The sequence below is a fragment of the Anopheles arabiensis genome, chromosome 2 (genome assembly GCF_016920715.1).
Source record: "Anopheles arabiensis isolate DONGOLA chromosome 2, AaraD3, whole genome shotgun sequence".
Classification (NCBI taxonomy): Eukaryota; Metazoa; Arthropoda; class Insecta; order Diptera; family Culicidae; genus Anopheles; species Anopheles arabiensis.
Genome location: NC_053517.1, coordinates 100316167 through 100337083, shown reverse-complemented (window position 1 = coordinate 100337083; position 20917 = coordinate 100316167). Strand labels below are relative to the sequence as shown.

Here is a 20917-nt window from a genome sequence, read left to right as displayed (position 1 = left end):
GGATATACTGCGTGTTGTTTGATGATTGTGTGATTGTGTGGCCTGTGTCCGGCATTTATCAATGTCGCTGCTCCCGGTGGATAATATTAAAATGTAGTGAAAGGTGCGGCAAAAGGGAGCAAAACAAAATGAAAAACACACCAGTCCAGTGGAAAAGTTGGCCGTTTGTTTTGCAACCCGCAGCACGAGCGAAGAGTTTGTGTATGTGGGGGGGTCGCGGGGGCAGTAAACTTTTTCACCTGCTCGCGTTAATAGGTGTGCGCCGTGATTGAGCGTTGGTGGTCGTGGGATGGGTTTGATTGGCGGATGAAAACGAGCACACAATGGTTTACCGTAGTAGCTAAGAAGTTTATTTAACATGCTCCAAAAGTTTCGACACGCTTAAATGGTTTTGTGATGTCCGTGAATAGTTTCTGAAATGCTGCGCTAACTCCCCTTACCTTTGTGCGGTTTCACGAAAAATAAAATCAATTTTGCCCTTCCTAAATTTGAGGTTGCAAAAAACATGAAACAGAAAAAACCAAACCCTCCCCCTGCCAGTGTTGAAAGGCAAGGAGCTCATCCCACGCGCAACATAAATCAATCCACGCAATTCGATTCACAAGTGCGCGATAAGAGGTGAAAAAGTCTCGATTTCGTGATAAATAGAAAGGGAAAAAAATACTTACATCGAACACCGGTTGACGACAACAGTGTAACCATTGCCGAAAAGTGAAAATTCGATCTATTTTTCCCTCTTCCACACAGAGACACTCACACCCACAACCCAGTCCCAAAGCCCGTGCCCTAAGACAAACGCAAAGAAAGTGACGCAGAAACGCAGAAGGGAGAAAGAGCGCTGCGACAGAAAGGCACAGCACAACGGCGCGACGTGTTTTTCGACGGCCCGGTATCGTAAAGCAGCGGTTACGGTTGAGCGGCAGGCAAAAAAGGCTTTTCCGATGCTTTTCGTTTCGTTCCGCGGAACAGCCCGATCGTTTGTAGGCGTTTGATGCTCGACGAAACAGCAAGAAAAAAAAAAACAAGCGCACACTCAAAAGTCAGGGCGCTGGCTGTTAAGCCAGCGGGACCTTGGCTTCGATAGCGCGCGCGTGCTTTATTCAAATCAATATGTCATCGTGGCAAACGATTTATAACGCCCGGGTGATGTAATTTATGGATTGTGAGCGAACGAACGAACGATACCAATGCACGGTTTGAGTGATAAAATAATAGAATTTTTACGATTTAAATTTTTGAACCCTTGCATCCTTACGCCAGCTGAGGCACAGGCTTTGTTTTGGGAAGGAAATTGTTTTTCCGAGCCTTCCTGTTACTCTAATCCCCTGGCGAAACTTCTTCTTCACAGCAACCAGCTTGCCTTTGTTCTCTTATTTTTGTCAACAAACCCCTTGAAATTAAATTGTTACCCATTGCCCTCTTATTATTCTTCTCTCCCTCACGCTTCCTAAAGCAGGCCATCATGTCGCTTCGTTGCCATCGTTTGAAAGGCAAGCAATATTTATTACCACGCATCAGCAGCAGTTAAATAAAGCTACAACAACAACTACAGGGCAGGAAAAAAGCTGCTCCAAAAGCGAAGCTGTTTATTTGAGTGGCCGGTTTGGTGTTTGGTGCGGAACGCGGAAGCAAAGCAAGCAATCGTGAAATCGCCACATTTAAATACAACCTGTCCCCGGTGCTGTGCATTGTGTTGTAGTTTCACCCTATTGTGTTGTGGAGGGTGTGCCGTGATTGCAGCGATTTACTTTCCACTAACGGCATGCAGCCGTAGTCTGCAGGAAGAAAAGAAGAAGAAGAAGCAAAACAGCGACAACGATCGTTGTTCCGTGTCCTGTTGATATCCGGAAAGAGCGAAAGTACATACAAAACAAGCAAAAAGTCTGCAAGTGTGTGTGTGTGTGTGTTTCTCAACTGATGAGTGTGTGTCCCTGTGCGCGTGTGTGTATGTGTGTGTCTTGTTCTCTCTCTTTGTGTACATGAGTGTATGTGCCGGTTGGCGCACGAGCCCACACTGTCCCGGAAGTCGAAAGCATAACGGGCGATAATTATGGAATTAATCACTGGCACGAGCGCCAACAGCAGTTCCCGCAGCTGGCGGTCTAGTAATGCTGCGTCGCCGGCAGGAGTAGTGCGAAGATCGAAACCAACCATTATGCTCCCATTAGCGGCCGCGCTGCTGCTGGTCGCCCTCGGCCATATGCAAACGCCGGTGAGCGCGAACGCCCAGCCGCCGACTGAAAAGATCCCGCTAGGTAAGTGTTTCCTTTGTGGGTGTGAGCGAGGTTTTGCAGTGTCTGAACGAGGTGTGGACAACTGTTGTCGGATACCGATGTAAAGTAGACCGAATGTTTCGAACCGCGGTACCGAAATGGATGTTACTGACGCAAGGATCCTTTCACTGCTAGCGTTGACGATTTTGACGAAGGATCACTTCCATTCTTTGGCTGTAGCTAGTCTGGTTTTGAAGGCACTTTCAAATCGATAAGCTAAGGAACCACTCAGGATTTTTGGGCATTGATTGAAAGCTATTTTTATCATACGATAGTTTGGACACATTTCATTGGGATATTGGACACATCCCGAAGCCTATCTTTTGGGTTCTTCTCTCAGTGGGGAATGGTATATTCTCCAGAGCGAATATTGGCTTTCTAGTACCTTGTGGAATCTAGTTGGATTATAAACCGTCCACCTTAGGTCAAAACCTAGGTGTAACCTCAAAAGTAACCCTTGCTATTCCGTATCAATTTATAGACAATAAGTTACAGACACTCATCGTATCCCAAGCTAAATAAGGCCTAAAACGTCTGCAGTTTTAATGACGAAAAGTAAGAGAAGAAAAAATAGTATAAAAACCAAAATCAGATAAGTTTAATTCCTTAAAGTCGTATAATTTTTTGCAGCATATTACGCAAATAACTAGTTGCTTTAAGTAAATTCAGAAATGCTGGCTCTCCCCAAAAAAAAATTAAACCTCACTAAAGCATATGACCTTAAAGTTGAATGACAGCGCCTTCCCCGGTGGCACAGAAAAGGGTTCGGCCGAACAATACACCCGCTTATTAAACTCGACCGCAGCCAGAGCATATCGGCAACCTCGATGAAGCTGTCACACTTCGTTGCACCCTTAGAAACGCATTCACGCGCAATGAAATGAAATCAGGCATGGGCAGCTTTTAGTGCGCCCGTTCACGCAAGAAAGCTAAGCAGAAAAAACAGGGACACGGACACTCCCAAACGCTCTAATACGGCATCGGATGTGCTTGGGTATGCGCTTGAGGTCCCTCCACACAAAAAAATACACTGTTCAGGTCCATCCGTTCACCGTCCACGGGACGATCTTGTGATGAGTTTCAGCATACGCGATAAATATCCGCAAGTGTGGACAGCCGGAGCATGCTTCTTACCATCGATTTCCTCGCACTTGCGTACACTCCACACGGTACCGTGTTGCTGCTGATTGTGCAGTCAAAAAGCGAAAAGCATCCTTGTGCTGCACGCGATACACTGCGATGGTCGTTCTTTTGACACTTTTTGTCCTGCCGGGGGTATTTTTTGTCGTGTCCATGGCACACTTTTTCCAAGCCAAAACGAATCTCACCATGCAACAGCAGGCGCATCATTCGCATTAGTATTCCTGGTGCGTACAGACGAAACGTAGGGATTTTTTTTTGGTTGATCCAACATATCTTCTCTCAATGCGCTTTTTAATCATGCGTTTGGTTTCTGTTCACGAGAAAAGGTTGTTATCGACCTTTCGACTAGTGACTAACGATCAGAAAATCCTCTGTTGCCGAGTATCGTCAGCGTAGAAAGAAGCCTTTTGAAGTGATTTTATATCAAGCTCGAAATTTTCACCTTCCCAAAAATTACATCATTCTACATGAGCGCCTCTTCTCGTAGGTCAAACTTGTCTGCCCTGACGTGCATTCATCAATGTCAAATCGATCGTACGGGAACGTTCGCATGCGGGAGCCGCCTGTTAGCCACTGCAGCAGCCTTTTTCTTCGAGCAGGAATCCATCAATTTTACTGTTTTCTCTCCATTCTTTTTCACCTGCCCTCCAACTGTTTCCGTCCGTCTCAACGAGTCCCCGAATAATACGTGTGATGTTGGTACATGCTTTCAAATAACACCTTACCCGTTTTCGCTCCTGCTTTCCGCCTGTCACCGTCATCGCTTCAATCAGCACCAATGACCATGAAGCTTGTCGATGATGTGCCTTTTTGCGAAAATTGCACCACTGTATGTGTAGATGTGTTCGCTCTAGACAAGTCGTAGTGTACCTTGTATTACCTTCTCATATTTTTTTGGTGTGTTTGTATGTGAGCATTCACACGCTGCAGCTTCTGCATTGATGCACTTTTGACTTTGTGTCGCCGAGACACATTTTTCCGATTGCTTTATTCCTTTCATACGTGCGGATTGGCACACGAAGTGCTTTTTCGGCCGTATCTGCACCGTTGGTATCAACCGGTATCCTTCACTCCCTGCACCAAGCACGCATGATGTACACAGAATCGCTCAAGTTGAGTGGAAAATTGATCACGCAATCGAGCGCTGTCGGCCGAGCAGCTTTTGCATTTTATCCTGAGCGAAAATGGGAATGTCTTTCAGCTTTCTCACGTAGCAAGATGCACGCTGGGGTATAATTTGGACTTTTCTGCCAGTTTTTTGCCTCCACTTTTGCCTCTGCTTTTTCACCCTTTGAATGCAGGAAAAAAACAGGGGAGGCGCATTATTATTCAAAAGCAAACTCCGTACTCTTTTGTTTTCTTGAAACACTTGGAAGGCATTTCCCCCCGCGGACCCTGGACAGATGAAGAGGCTCCAAAAATCAAATGATTATTAAAATCATTAGACTTTTAATTCGGTTGAAACTGGATGAAGACAATTGAAAAAGGTCTCGCCTTCACACTCTTCTCGCTTTGTTTTGATACATTAGGGAAGTGGCGAGTAGCAAAAACCATGGGTTCTCCTAGAGCCAGAACCAAGTCTGGCTTAATTATGCGGGGTTAATTTTTTCGGAATTCTTTCCTAGGCATCTGGTTTCATGATTCGCATTTTTTTCCTTTTTTTTCACGCTCGGTGCGCAGTGGTCTAACGAAAAGCTTCCATAAAACGCTTAGATCTTTAACAGGCCGGAAGAATAGCCGGCCCAGGTCTTGTTTTTTTTTCGTAGTCGAGGTAATATTTTTGTGCTTAAAAAAAGAGAAATCTTAACATTTTCAGAAAAGAGTTTCATTTACGCTACAACAAAAAAAACCCTCAAAGCTTAAAGTACTTTTCCACTGTTTCCCCCGTTTTTCTTATAAGGTATTATGTTTCACAGCCCAACCCACAGGACGGGCAACGAGAACGGCATTCATATTTCAAACTTTGTACAAGAAAGTGGTGCTTCTTCAAGCCTTTTTTCCACTTTTGGTTAGTGGTGTGACTCAATTTCATCGTTTCACAGTGACGAATCGATATGCCACACTCGACCACTGTGCCTGCTGGTAGTAAAAGGATAAAGCGGATTAAAGAATTTAAAAGAAAGGCAAAAAAACACAAAGGAACGGGAAAAAAGTTCTTCAAAGTTGCAGCAACACCAAGCTCAAGTGGGCCATGTAGCAAAGCGTTAAAATACCTTGCCTGTGATAGAAAAAAAGCGGCTTCGAAACTGTTCAAGCTGGCTAAACTTTGTTATCCGCTTTTTTTCCTTAACTTATTGCGGATGGATTAATGATGTCCGTTTAGCCTTGAAATGGGAATAAAGATCAGATTGCACAAAGCGCGCACAGGAGAGAGAAACTTTTATTTTCACACGATTTTAACTGTCTTGAGCAGCAGCGGTTTGGTGGTTTTTCTCAAGCAAAAGAAAAGCCTTGAACTAACAATCAGAACTTTTGTCCTACAAATCACCAGCACACAGCATCCGCGAGCGGCTAAAGCGTTCTAACTGAAGCGTAACACTTACTTTCGCTTGATTTGAGCCTAAACACCACCCAAAACTCGAAAAACAAAACCAACGCAAACACACACTTCTGAGAAAAAACCCCTTCAGTTGTCGGTATGTTTCGGTTCGATTGCCAGGATGGTGCGCCATCAACGGTACCACGCCCCTCCATTCCCGCTTGCAATCCATTTACACATTGCTTCATGCTTCAGAGCAGCGGATATTTGGTTAAAATCAACATCTTGATGTGATTAAAAACTTCCTCCGATTCCCAGCCAGCGAGCAGTAGCATACGACTGTGGGCGCCGTAAAGGACGACGCTGCACGTTGCGGTTGTGCCGCGGCAAACTCATCAAACTAGATGGCTGTTTCTTGGGAATCGGTTGTGCTGCAGAAAGCTACAGGAACGGCGCGCTGTCGAGAATGTAGAATTGATTGTTTATAATTAATTTCCTGTGCCGGTGACTTCCGTTTTTCGCTGAACATGCCCCGGTTTTGACACTGTCGTCGACAGCTGGTTTTGAAATAATTTACACACTTAAAATTGTTACCACATCCTCGGAGGTGTTCGGGGGGAGCGAGGAGGAAATTCGACAAACAAATGTTACCGATTTAATTATGGAACCGTTTTGGTTATCTGACTTGTAAAGCTCGGTAAACTGCGCCTATCTAGTTGCTTGACTATGACAAGCGTGAAGACACGGGCTCTGAAGCACAACAAATTAATCCTGACGATAAAGTTTCCTTGTGCGGAGTTCAAACGAATGCTTAGCTTTTTGAAATGCGAATTTAAGCACTCGTTTCGCTTCAATCTTTTATATGTATATATATGCCGCACTGGTCTCTCAGGTTTAAAGAGTATCCAGTAAATCACTCACTGCGAATTATTTTAATTGAAACCATCTTATCTAAATTCAATCACCGACAATCCAATAGCCTCGTGGCTGTGGCTAACATATGCGGTAATCTTTTAATTAAATCATACTTTGCACAAACTTCGGTCCCGCCAGGCAGAAGAGACGGCCCATCGAATCGGAAGGCTTATGCATCCTGTCTGTTCATATTTAAATGCCTTTTGAGCGTAACAAAAGCGTCTGCTGACTGCTGGCAAACAACACTCAGCAGAACATTTTGTGCGACGAAAGCGACAATCCTTTGCAAAAACAAAATTGAAATAAATTGCTTTGAAATTTATTCACAAAACATACTTTTTTTGTGCGCAGCGGCGCCGAAAAAAGCAGTCCGACTTTGCATATTGCAAAATTCTTTTTCGGCAAAATTATTCTACATAAACAACGACCGTACGATAACGCTTCACGCTTGCTGGGCCAATTGGAGGGAAGGTTATTTCAAGGCAAGTAGGAATTTTAACTATCACAGCAGCGTGGAGAAGAAATTGTGCTTGTCTGCTGCCCCGATACAGCCATCTAAATTGGAGAGAGCAACCGTTGGCGTTTCGCCGCCAAAACTTTCTTCCGAAGCAGTAACGTTATCCTTCTGTTTGGCGCAAAACACCACCCCCCCAAACTCCGGGATGCTTGAAAGTTTTCAGCTAGCGATAAAAAGTGCTTATTTACATCTACACCACAGGCCGCGCTACCATCACAGATTTGTGATACTTTTTAACTTTCCAGCCAACCATTCCCAGCCACCATGTAGTTTCGCTGCTGCTCACAGTTGCTCCGGCGCGTTTGCAGATCAGAAAAAGCGAACAACACACACACGCACAGCTTTTTGCCTTCGCTCCAAACGATACCAGTTACGCAAATAAGTGGGTCCTTTCCTGGTGGTAGTGATACAAGACCGAGCACCAAGATAATCGTCCACCGGAGCGATGGAAAGCGGCAATAGATAGATAGCAGTAACTCCCCAGAAATTTGTTCCCTGCCGGTTAGCAGCAAACATGCCACAATCTCGTGGAGAGGGACTGGAAGGTAGTGGTAGAAAAGGCAAAAAGGCTCACCCGGCTTTTTTGCTGCTCCTGTCCGTCGGTCCTGCTCGAATGCAGTCACAGAGTGTCACAGAAACACTCTTCAATCTATTCGCGAGAGACCCGGTGAGTGGTTCGGAAAGGGGGTCGTAGGGTGCCGGTCCCGGAGAGAGGACGAAATATTCAAACCCGGACACCCGGGTCACAGGCAGGGAAAAAAGCTTTCGAAACTGTGCAGACAAGATAAGTATCTCACTAATTAAGATAACAAATAGGGCTGACGTTAGCAGGCCGGTTCGCTTCTTCGCTGCGGTGACTAGTTTGATAAGAAACTTCAAACCGAACCTGCTTGCCAATTTGGTGTTTGTGTCCATGGTAGTAGAAAGATAGCTCTACCTGCATGTCGTTTTTGCTGCTGGTGAGCGATGCGCATGAAACTGATAGAGATATTATAAATAGCAAAGTTTCCTGTTGGGAATATAAACACATCTCGTTGTAAAGTTGCAGATTTCCGCTTCACAACAAAGTCTTATAAGCAACGCATTAAATATCCAATAGTTCCTCTGATATTGGCTTACTTTAATACACACACTTCATGCGATAAACCGATTTGTAATACATGAAACATTAAAATACACTCTATAACGTCTACTCCAAAGGGGAACAGCTTACATTCGGGATGATACACCGCATGATGTGCGTCCTGCGAGATACTTCATTGCGGATAAACGTGATTTATACAGCACAGTAATCGGCTTAATTTTTTGCAACATTCTTCCCATACTTCAATGCAGCCCAGCCACTCAAGTGCTGACTACGGTGATGGTACATTTTGTTCAATCCTTCTATTTATCACCGTGTTTGGCAGTGGATTTCCTCTACTTTCCGTTAACACGCAAGTGGAACGAGTGGAAAACAAAAACTTTCTTCTACAGACATGCAGCGCGAACCACCGTTGCACATCAAAAACACCCCGACTAGTTTGGTTTCATTTTGTTCCGCTTTTGCATTTTGTGTCGTAATGGGTGTAAGCGATGGGTGGTAGAGTGTGCAAATTTTGTAACTGGATGGGAAGTTTTAAAATCCCTCCCTGTTTACTGCTCGCAAAATAGCAGTGGATAAACAAACCAGAGAGGAAAGGATTTTGAAGCAAAAAGGAATAAACTTTCAGGAATGTTTTTATCCGTAAAGATACTCTTTCAATGGAAAATGTGATATTAAAGTGCCAGAAGATATCTGGATTATTTCCGTAAAGAATAAATAAAAAATGTGTTTTAAATATTACATTGAGATACTAATTAGTTTAAACAGTCTTTCTATAGTAGTTATTACAACATGCCAATTTCATCTACTTTAATGTTTTCTATGTATCACTGTTTACTTTGTAGTAAACACACACGTTTTACGCTACTACATACACCAACCACCACAATGTCAATGCAAACACATGGTTAAATCAAATGCCCTTTCGCCCACTGCTACGCTAGCGGGCAGCTTCAATCGTTAACCACGCTAACGAACCATTGTACACTTCACCATCGTTATCCGAACCAACCTTTTCAACCTCACTTCCAGCAAACCGATGCTTTTGTTTGCTTTTGGCCAGTAGTTGGTAAGTTGCAGGCACGCAATGCTAAAAATAAAGTACCGCACGAAGGGGCGGGTGAAAGCGTGAATGGCCCTTCCACCTGGATGGAGCAAAGCATTTCCATTTAAGCGATTTCCATCACGCCCCTGTGACAAACATCAATCAATTTTCGATAAAGTGTAGCGCCCGGTTAGCATCGAGTCTGTGTGAAACGCGCTCAAACGGTGTCGGTTATTGTTGCGCTTTGCTGTAAGCCTGGTTTTTATGATCACACTTTTTTTTGTTGTTGCGTTAACTTTCCGCAATGTTTTGAGCTGCTTTATAGGTGCTTTCCGTCCTCTTTTTTTTTACAGTCACACGCGTTAATGCCGTACTGTTTTTCTTGTCTTTTTTATCATAATCATTACCTTTACTTCTTCGCACGCATTCAGTGCCAGTGCTCTGTTGGATGGAAAGCACCGATGCCCAACCAGACCAGTCCAGATTGTCATGTGAACATTAAGGTGGATGCACAAGTACACAAAAATCTTTCGCTAGCAAGAAAGGGCACCCGCCCTGTCGTAAACGAGTTAGGTCGACTGTTTTTACTCTTCTCTCCACGCACACACATACTGGCCCGCGTTACGGCCCGTTAACGACCGAATAAATCGCAGTCAATCGGAATCGTATTCATGTTATACTGGCCGCATTCTCACGAGCCTGTTTCTCGATTGTTTGTGTGTGTGTGTGTGTGTGTGTGTGTGTGTGTGTTTGTGATCTGCCAATGCCGCATTGGTACTGACATCGCTCTGGAATGCGATGGCAAGATGACGTTAATATAGCCCGCCAACCAAAAGCCAACCAAAATAAGGCTGCAATGCCAATGCCAGGAGAAAGGGTTGCAATCAGCATACGAACATGTCTCTCGTGACATGCTGGTCGAGGTTGTTTACCGCTTGCTTGCTGTTGTTCCGAGGGATGCCACTGGCATTTGTTACTAAAATCCAACATTCTTTGGATTTGTTTACCGTCGTGCTGGATGGATCCGTTGGAGGACAATGGAGAAGTGATGCTGTGTGTTCCGAAATACCATTACATTGATTTACATTGTTTCCTAGAGAGTGTGTGTGTGTGGGAAGGCAGTAGAGCCGCTTTATTGCGCTTTGTTTTCCAACGACGAAGAGAAAGAAAGTAAAAAAATATATAAACCAATCAATCGAAAATCAATCAAACTGGCATTTCAAAAACAATATAATGGAAAATATTTAGGAATGAATGAAGAATGCATGCTGTCATCCTTTCGATTGGGAATGTAAATTCAATTTTAAGCTACAAACAAAGACATACTTTTGAAATTGAGAAGATGGATAAAAACACGGAATGAAAAATTGTGTTCATCATTTTGCAGCATGTAATACCTCAACTCAATTGAATTGCCGGATGTCGATAAATCTAATAAATTTCAAGGAAACAATTGAGCGGGGTTGAGACCCACGACCAAGAAATACTGCAAAAGCTTTAACTCGGTTCAATCTATTGAAAATGATTTGCAAGGTTTTGCGTGCACCGCCTCGACCTTTCCGCACCAAAACCAATCCCTTTCAATAACGTGGTTCGAGAAAATTGCTGGTCAATCAACTCAATAGATTCAATTAAATTTTGCATCCCCTGGGCGGGTGACGATTTTCTCCAAAAGAAGCCTTTGCATAGGAGGGAAGAAAAATGGCATTTACTGCATTCGACGTACCAGCGGTCCCAAGGATCAACGTGATGAAATTTATGCAATATTCACCCGCCGCCATCTCTAACGGAATTCAATCACTTTTCAAACGCCAACAAAACAGCAGCAGGTGACGGAGAGAAGCCGTTTAAATAATTCTAACCCGCTCTGAGCCCTTCGCTCCGGACACGGTTGCACCGTCATCACAGGACAAAAGTCGTCGGTGCCGGTGCGAATAAGCGAATAAGGATGGTGGAAAACCGTTCCCCCAGTGCAAACCGGTGTGTTTTGTGAGCGATCGTGAGCGAACGTTAAAGTTAAAGTAGGAGAGCAAGAGAAAAAAAAAACACGGAACAACCAGACTGGAGCAAAAAATAAATCAAAATGCCATCACAAAGCACGCTTCTTTTTTGCGCCCATTGGTCGTATTTTTCCCTCACCACTGTAGCACACACACACACACAACGGCGCCGTCATGCCATCACACCGTTGCACCGCTCACAACAGCCACAGCAAAGCGCGATTTGTTTTATGAGTGTTTATATTTTGTTTAATTCATATTTTCCTTTCTGCCGCTGGAAGTTTTTGCCTTTCCTCTGGCTGGCCGTTGTTTCCTCCTGTGGTCCTGCGCTCGTCAGCGTTTTATTTGCGTACGGTTTTCGCGCACCGCCACCGGTTTCTGCGATTTATTTCTGTTCAGTTTGCTGTACAGTCCGTACCGTAAATAGAAATGGTGCCATTTAAGTCTTGCCGCCCCGAAGCGTTCGGGAAACTTTCGCCCTAGCGCAGGCGTAGGCTAGATGGATGCTGGTGGGGATAGGGATTTTGTACCATAAAATTGAATTTCTTCCTTGCTTCTTTCTTTCGTTTTTTTTTTGCTCCACACAGTCGGTGATTCAAATAAGACAAGATGTTTGACACAATGGTGCGCTAAACTTTTCCCCGCACCCATTTCAAAAGCTCTCAACACGTGTTCCTGGCGAGCGAGCGAACGCAAAACAGAGATTCATCAGAGGCTTATGAAGCGGGTGCAGGAGTGATGATAAACAGTACGGAGGAAACGCAATACTAATTGCGAAAACTTTTAATCACTTTTGTTTTCCGCAATGATGCGTTCAATGGAGATTTTGAGACGTGCACAGCGTGTGCTGTTTCACATTCAATGTTGAGCTGGTGGTTAATATGTTTCGTTCTGTTCGTTCGTTTCAAAAAGGTAGCAATTGCCATTAAATGTATGCCCTTAGTGCAATAAAAAAAAACGCGATTTTGATTTTCATTTCAATCGTGTTGCAAACTTTGCCACTTTATTAAAGTGTTATTTAAGACCAGCAGCCAGCAATCTTTCTTATCGGCCGAAAAGCAACGCAGTTTCGATCGCATTACCTATTTCTCCCATTAATCTTGCATTCAAAAGCTCCCAAAATCGTGCGAAAAAGTTTAAAGCTTTTACAATCGAATGAAATTCATCACCTTGGGAAAGGCAACTCACCTTCTTCAGTTCGTGAGCGTGGCAGAAACTTTCGTTCCTCGCGTTCCTTCCACTGCTTGCAATGCATCTCGGGGGAGATAAATCACCGCTTTGAAAATTTCCAATCACAATGGATGCCGCTTGAAAAATGGTTGCCGCTATTCAAGCACTTTACTGTAAATATCGAGACGGGGGTTTCCATTTTGGGACACTTTGTACCATTGGTATTGTGAATCAATGTTTGTTTTTCACTGCTTTATTATGTAGCGAGGCACTGTGGTGCTTTGGTTCTCCCCTGGTGGTAGTTTAAGGTAGTCCTTTTTTGAGAGCAAGCGACAATCAACTACTGATGATTGGAAATTAAACTAGTCTAAGCGATGTTATCAAATTCGCTAAACTCTATGTGATTCATTTATTATACAATGACGGTTGATAAAGAGCGAAAATTGATGCCCAATTCCCACTCACATCATCATCTTTCAAGGCCACCATCAGCAAAAGTATGCAGCATTTATCAGCCGGGGAGCTGAGAGCAAAATCACGCACTGCCTACGCCAAGTTTGTGTGTTACATCCAGATCAAAACACCAAAGCATATTGCCCCGTTCGCATGTGATTCCCCATCACGTGCTCATGCAACATAAACATCAAACGCCAGATGATGCTGGTACAAAAAGGGAGAAACGTGTGCAGCTAATTAAATATCATCAATCTAAATTAGCAACCAGCTGAGCTTATTTTGCACAGTCGCTGGTACCGGTAATCATGAAATATTCAGCCAAGCTCGGATGACAACAATGTAGGAACAACGTTTTATCGTGCAAGTGGCTTTGCCCACGCGTTCCAAAAAACTCGCCGTCAAAACAAAAGCGTACAGAGAGCTTGAACTCTATCCACGAAGCTCTGGCTTCTTTTCTGCAACCCCACATCACTCATCGCCCGGGCACAGCAGCAGATGCCACCACAGCAGCATCTATTTAAGCGCCGAAATACTAACTAACCTTTAAGCTTGACCCGAGAGTGTACGTGTGTCTGTGTGTGCGTGTTTTTTCGTTGTTTCCTAGTGGTGGAAATTTCCCGGTATACCTAATACGGTAGGAATATTTTATGAGCCAGTTTCGTTTCGAGCCGCGCCCGGAACCACGGACGCTATCTCAACAAATCACCTTCAATTAGATGACGCTATCCGACCCCGGACCACAGCGTTGGACGCCGGCCATCGTCCGAAGTTGGTTGGTTGGAAGCTCGCTTGCCACCGTACACCGTAGCACGGGCCACACAGCATAGCTAATGTGAAATGCGCATCCGTTAGATGATATAATCGAATAATGTGGAGCGACCGTGAGATGCTGCCCGCGATGCGCCCTGTGTATTGGCCCCCTATGCACGCTGTAGCACGGTAGCACGACAGGAAGGAAATTTGGTCAGTTTGTGACTCATTGGCTCCGTGGCTTCCGGCTTTGTTGGCGAGGGGCATGGGAAGGGCAGGAGATGGGTTCTATCGATCCAGGTACGAAACCCATTTGGGCTGATGTCACGCAAATTGGATTTCTACTACGGCGAGAGTGGCGGCTACTCACTTGTGGCACGGCACGGGGTTTTAACGGTGGTGAAGGTTCCTAAAATGGGAGGAGGAAAACATTATTAATTAAATGAAACGCAGCTCCGGTGAAGCTGAAATTGGCTAGAATTAGAACGTCGCTCCATTTTTTGAAAAGGAGTTGTGGATGTTCAGTGTTTTTATATTGTTATTTATTTAATTTTAGTCTACCATTAAAATACATCCAGAAAACAGCGATTTTGCAAATCATCATTTAATGTTTTACAACTCTAGCTTTTGAACTTTAAACCCCACGAAGCAATGCTAAAGTTGCGCGAAAGCATCGTTACAGCAAATACTGGACATTTCTCAAACGATTCTTCGCCAAACAACAATTAATCTGCTAAAGATCGTAAACTCTACGAACGAGCACAATTTGAATGTGACTTGCAGCAAATCGGTCTCCAGCACCACCATCAACATCATCTCGTACCAAAGAACGCTCAGCCCCAAAGTCCCTGTCCCCAAAGTCAAACACAGGTCAAAAATGGTAAAGTTCTGCGAATGCTGCGAACCGCTCTTTAACGGTACAATAAAAGCTTCAAAACATTAAGTGGACACGGCAAGGCAAACGGCCACGCCAACGCTGCCTTCCACTTGGCCTTTTCCACGCAACCTCTCTCTCTTTCTCTCTCTCAGAGGACTCGCCCCCGGGCCATCTCGAAGAAAATGGTAAAATTAATAGTTATTCAAATTGCAGCTTAAGAGCTCCGTTTGTTTACATTCACCCTTAATAAAAGGTTTATCACTCTAATCCCGAAAGCAAATACAGACACGCAAATGAGCGTCCTGTTCATGCTGCTGCTGCTGCTGCTACTGCTCATGCTGTTTATTCTGCTAGCTGCTGGTGATGTTTTTGGTAGAATGTTTGTTCGAACGCAACCAAATTCCAGCAACTGGTCGGCTGCCATTGAAATGATAATGATAATGGCTTAAGTATTTAGCTCATTCTGGACTGCCCGAAGCCGAGCGAGTCGAGGCACTCTGGAGGGTTGTGAAATTAAATTATCTTCTTAAACATTCCAAAACAACAGCAATTATTGGAGGGGGCTAAACGGGGCAAACGAATGCGGAAGGACAATGTACTAAGACAATCAGCAAGCCGAATGGACGCTAGGAAGTACACCAAATTCTGTAAATGTGTTTCTTGTGAAGGTAGCATTTTCATACGATTACTATAATATATTGAAGCTCCGTGAAGAAGTCTCTGAACTAGAAACGAATCTATTTCCCTTTCAAATTTAAATGCGTGTATTGAACTCTATGTTAAAGCCCCAAAGTTTTGTAGTAGCCCAAGCTTATCGCGTTCATTTCCGATCCGAAGCCTAACCGAAGCTTCTTGAAAAGCTTCACCACCACAACGGGGTACACTAATTAAATTCTTATCACGAACCGAAGGCAATTCAGTAGCATTAGCGCTTAATGGTGGCTTAATTGCAAAATTATTATTCGGCGCCAGCACACTTAGCGGACCTGTTTAAATTTTCATAACCATTCCAAGGCTGGAGGTTTTCGGGTTTCAAGCAAACCACTCTTCGACCGAGCGGAACGTTGTCGATGGCATCATGACTCCATTTGCTCTTCCGCAAATTCCCCATCGACCTGTTCCCTTCCCATCGATCCTAGAACATTCATCTAGGACCATTCCAAGGGGTCACGTCACGGCCGACCCCACGGCACGGGACGACTGTTGGGAAAACCCGACCGATTCTCACGGATTCTCCTCCGAACGGTGGTTGTGTTGCAAAATTCATCATCCACAAGCCACCGTCTCCATGCTCCAACGAAAACGGCTGCACTGTCTGTGCTATCTGTATCAACGAACCTCCATTTCTCGAGCTGAATTCTTTATCAGGCGGGCCGGTAAGCGGTGGATAAAATTTTAATTAATTTCTGTCCGTTTCTTGCCCACGATCGTTTAAAGCGAGGAGCGCGTGGGACGCCATTTTTTCTCATATTTTATTTCCCTTTCTCGTTCTCGTAGCACTGTTTCGTAAACTATTGCCCCCGAGGAAACTGATACCTCCCGCAAGTGCTATACTGCCGGTCACGGAGCTGGACATTTTTATATGAATTATCGCCCTCTGCGTGACACAAACACATGCTGTGTGTACTGTGTGTGTGTGCGACCTTTGCAAGCGAGCTCGCGTACACCGAAGGTCGATCGTTGTGGTCGATGTGAGCTGAATTTTAAGCGCGGTTGCTAGCAATTCAAACAATCGCGTCGCAATGCTACGCTTAAAGTTCTGCTCTATTTGTGGCTGCGTGCGTTGGAAATGGTGGATGAAGATTAAACGAGTCTGCTTCGCATACTTAGAAGCTAATCAATTATCTAAATAGCTAAGGTTTGAGCTGCATTTGCTACGGCTGTTTACCCGCGCTGAGTGATTCCTGTTCATCCATCACCAAAATTGCGCTGATGGAATTCCGGCCCTGCTTCCACCGCTGCTTGACACTTGTTCTTGCGAAGTGCCATTTCGCAGACAAACTTGTTACACTGATCAAGTAATAATTAAGTTTCGGGGTGGGTACAGCTGCGTTGATTATTTTAATGAAGATTGGGTCGTTACGGAAGGGTTACGGCAGGTTCGTTAACCTGCCAGTTGTTTATACATTTAGAGGTTATCAACTCTTCAGCAACTGCTTAGCACACTTAATGCTTGATGAAGCTGCTAAATTGATTGTTTCATTATAACGCGTCATCGCGGTGCAGGGAGTTTTCCAGTGCAGGGAACACTAGAGTTCTCGTCAGTCGTCAGCACTACATTATAAACTGATTTGAGATCAACTCCAATCAATATCTTTAAATATTATAGATTTTTATAGCGCTTCTAGGTACTAAGTAGTGTTCTAATCCTAAAACTAGGCCCTTATGTTTGATAAAGCAGCCATGTTTGGTAAGAGCATTCTATCTCGCTGGTCTCTGTTTTGATAGTCACATTAGACATAAACCTAGCTTGTTTATCTCACCTTTTCGCCGTCTTTTGTTGTATATTGCATTTGATAGGAATGTTTTTTTTTTTAGCTTTCCTATAACTGGAACCGAAATAGTTTGCTATCCATTTCAAAGATTCATATATATCATGTATGTAATTATTTGTTCTTTACCTATGGCAATACATCGCACCAGAATTTGAGTGACAGAAGTCATGTCCCTTGCCATATTCGCTGATAGTTCAATTCTGTGCATTACTCAATATAAAATCAAACTAAAATAAACATAGTTGGTATATTAGAGTAAAACTGCTTCATTCAAAATCATAAAATAGGAACTTTCATCAAACTGTAATCAACTAACAAGAATTATTCATAACTTTCCCCTCTAAAAATAAACTGCTCGCCACTTTGATATTCCAGCCATTTCTACCTTTTCTACCTTTTCAAGTTCAAGCGACCAAACCAGATGGCAATAAAGCCTACTTCACCGTACCTACCGCATGGGCGCCAAAACCTGTAGCGCCAAAAGTGAAACCGATCGTCACGCAAATATCCTCTCCGGGGCCGGTTCGTTAGTCACGCGACGCAAAACCTGCCAGCGAGCTGAACAATCGGTCTCACCGAACGCAACCGATCCTCTTTTAATAGGATATTGCGTCCTAAGTTCACCCATTTCCGTACCCGTATAATGCTCACCCCTCAAAAAACACCTTCCAATTGGGTAGCCGGAAATTGTTTTCAGTACGGTTGAACCATTTCCATCTACCGATACCATCTACCCGGGGAGGGGAAGGATGGTACACTTTGCTTATGTTTGTGTGTTGGTGTATGTTTTTTCTGATCTTTGCATACACACACACAGTGACTTTTGTTGTAATTGTTTGCCGAAGATTTTCCACCCAACCTGCTAAGCCTGTTTAGCGTTTCATTGTTTCCGTACCGTGTGTTTGGGCAGGAAATGAATGGCAGGAAATCACAAAAAGCGTAACACGAAAAGCTACAGCAGCAACAGATACAGAGCACTGAGCCAATGGAAATGAGTTCGCTGATGAACGAAATTATGTGCCGGGAACAACGGAAGCCCCCCGAGAAGGCACCATCAAATTAACTGTCATTCCAATTACAGCATTAACAGGGCACAAGTGAACGATTGTAGCCGTTGTTTCCGTTGTTCCGCGCACTAAGCTTCGATGCGCTGTCCGCGTGTAACAGACGACGCCATTGCGATGTGGAGGCAATTTCCTTCCCTTCCTTCGCCAAATTTAACAGCAAATAGCTCGTGATCTGCTTTTCATCGAGGGCAATTGTTTGAGTTTTGCGAGGGGTTCCATTGTCAAGGGAGGAGGATTTAATGCCCGCTCAGTTTGATCGTCTCTAATTATTGTTCTCACACACTTATTTGCTCTCTCTCTCTCTCTTTCTATTCATTTTTCTTCCTTACAGGTGCAATCTTCGAGCAGGGTACCGATGAGATACAGTCTGCGTTTAAGTTCGCGATGCTCAACCACAACCTCAACGTGACGGCCCGGCGATTCGAGCTGCAGGCGTACGTTGACGTCATCAACACGGCCGATGCATTCAAGCTCTCCAAGCTGAGTGAGTATTGCGGGTGTAGTACATTCCACGAATGTTTCGTGTTTTCGTGTTTCACTTTTCAGTTACTCAGAATACATTAACAATAATTCAATTTCCTGTTACACCACCATCCCAAAACAGTCAGGGTCCGTCTTGAACAACAGCGATGAAATTGAGCAGAAAGGAAACGCCGCCCTCCCAAAATTGGCGTGCTTTACTTTCCGGGAAAATTCAATTCGCCTTTATTTGTGGCTGGAAAACACACCGCGTTTGGGACGCAAACAGCCACTGAGCTTGCACAATGGGAAGTAAATGTTTGGCGTGGGCAAACACAGAGAATGGTGATAATGTGTTCGATGCTAGCGTAATTTTGAGTGCAAATTGACACAGAGCTTTTGCGTTTTGGAATCATTTTTATTTTCAGCGTGAGTCAGTGTGAGTCGAAAATAGTACAAATTGCTTGTGTGCATAGCTCGTAACGCTTGGAGCGTTAAACGGCGCCAAACAAATACATGCATTTAATATCGATCACTAAGCAACAGCTAGAACATGCTGGCTTCACGCTTTGCACAGTTTCTCGCAATGAGGATGATGTTGATGAGCGGTGGAAAATCAACAATACTAATTTTGTTTGGAGTGATTCGCACAACCGCCGCACCGTGAGCGAGGAAACCTCACGCGCCGCGTCTGTCTCTTTGCGTAATTTGTGTTCAGTGACGCGCAATTGTATAGCAACCTCTTTTCATCTTCATCATTCTTGAATTGTACAAACATATATTCCGTCTTTATTTTGTGCCAGCAGGCTCATTACGCAAAAAGGATCCCCTCGAGCGCCACTCACAGCGGAGTTGTGCGTTGCCAACAATTTTGCACAGTTGGTTACGGATGGGAACCTTCTTCCAATTACACCACCACCGGCACCATTGAAACGGTTGACAGGGAAGCGCTTTCTCGCGAAACGAGCTCCTACTGCTACTGCCAGAAAAACCGTCACACTCGTAACCCGAAAATAGCATCCCATGCCATCGCTAAGTTCCCTTGCGAAAGACGCCACAATGAATCGAAGCAGCTAGCATTAGCGTTCTCATGTGTGCAGCCTTAAGACGCTCAGCAAACAAAACAATAATAAATAATGAAAATATATGAGAATTTGACGCTCTCTGTAAGGGACGGGAACCCGTCAAAGAAAGGCAGAACCACCGGCGGAAGGCGTGTAACGTGTTTGGCAATGTTTTACCAAAAGGCGCGGGTAAATAAATTTAATTCTACAATTTCAGTCTTGCGTTTGTGTGTGTTTGGAAGCCTAACGCAACCGGCCGAGCAAGGCACGAAAAAGGAGTAACAGCAACACACTTACGTACGTACGTACGTACGACGAACGACATTTTATGACAATGAAAATATCCGATACCTTACCGTCGTGTGGGCTGTGTGCTGTGCCGCAAACGCCGTGGAGTTGGTGGAAGAGAACGAAATTGAATTAAGGCCTCTCATGTTTTGCATTAATTGAATAACAAGCGCACGAAGGAAGGCTTCGGACGGTTTGTCGAGCAAAAGCAATTAGGGAGAGTTGTGTCGAATCCTTTTGTTTTATTTCAAGGCCACGAGGCGATCAAAAGAGATAAAATTTTAATTTATCCTTTTGTATATTTTTATACATAGGACGACTGAGCTCTTGGTGTACCAGATCATATGAGTAAATTGTATAGACAACCGTTTCAATAATAACATCAACTCCTTCAACGAGATCCTGGAATCGATGCTGTTGCTCCTACATTATAATTCAATAACACTCCCATGCAATATCATCAACATCTTTGCATAAACATCCACCTTAAACAGCCTATGGCATGCTGATCTCGCTAATCAAACTGCCAAATTACGCACAGCCGTCAATTCGATAAAATCGATCCAATCGGCTGCACTGCGCGGAAGCTACCCGGGAGACATCCAATATGGTTTCATCAGTGCGTTATGTGATGTGATGGTGGCTTTTTGATGTTGTTGATGACATTGCCGACAGCTTCCACCGCTTCCAGAATACGGTGACAGTGGGTGAGAGAAACGCGATTGCGATAATAAGATTATGTATTACCACTGCAGCTCATACAACAAGTTTCTAACATTCTGAGTATGTCCCACGAAAACACATCATCACATTCCACACGTCATTCGTTCTTTTC

At 44.1% G+C, this 20917-nt stretch overlaps 1 protein-coding gene across 7 annotated transcripts in view; it reads left to right on the top strand.

Moving 5' to 3' along the window:
- Nucleotides 1-20917, top strand: part of LOC120896470 (glutamate receptor 1-like) — a 57221-nt gene that overhangs the window by 720 nt on the left and 35584 nt on the right. For 4 of the 7 annotated variants that reach the window (XM_040300611.1, XM_040300608.1, XM_040300606.1 and 1 more), the window contains exons 2-3: nt 1454-2255; nt 18603-18755. In XM_040300611.1, the coding sequence (XP_040156545.1) occupies nt 2051-2255; nt 18603-18755 (358 nt within the window). In that variant the 5' untranslated portion in view covers nt 1454-2050. The remainder of the gene's footprint in view (nt 1-1453; nt 2256-18602; nt 18756-20917) is intronic. The other 3 variants (XM_040300610.1, XM_040300609.1, XM_040300607.1) reach the window with 1 other exon arrangement.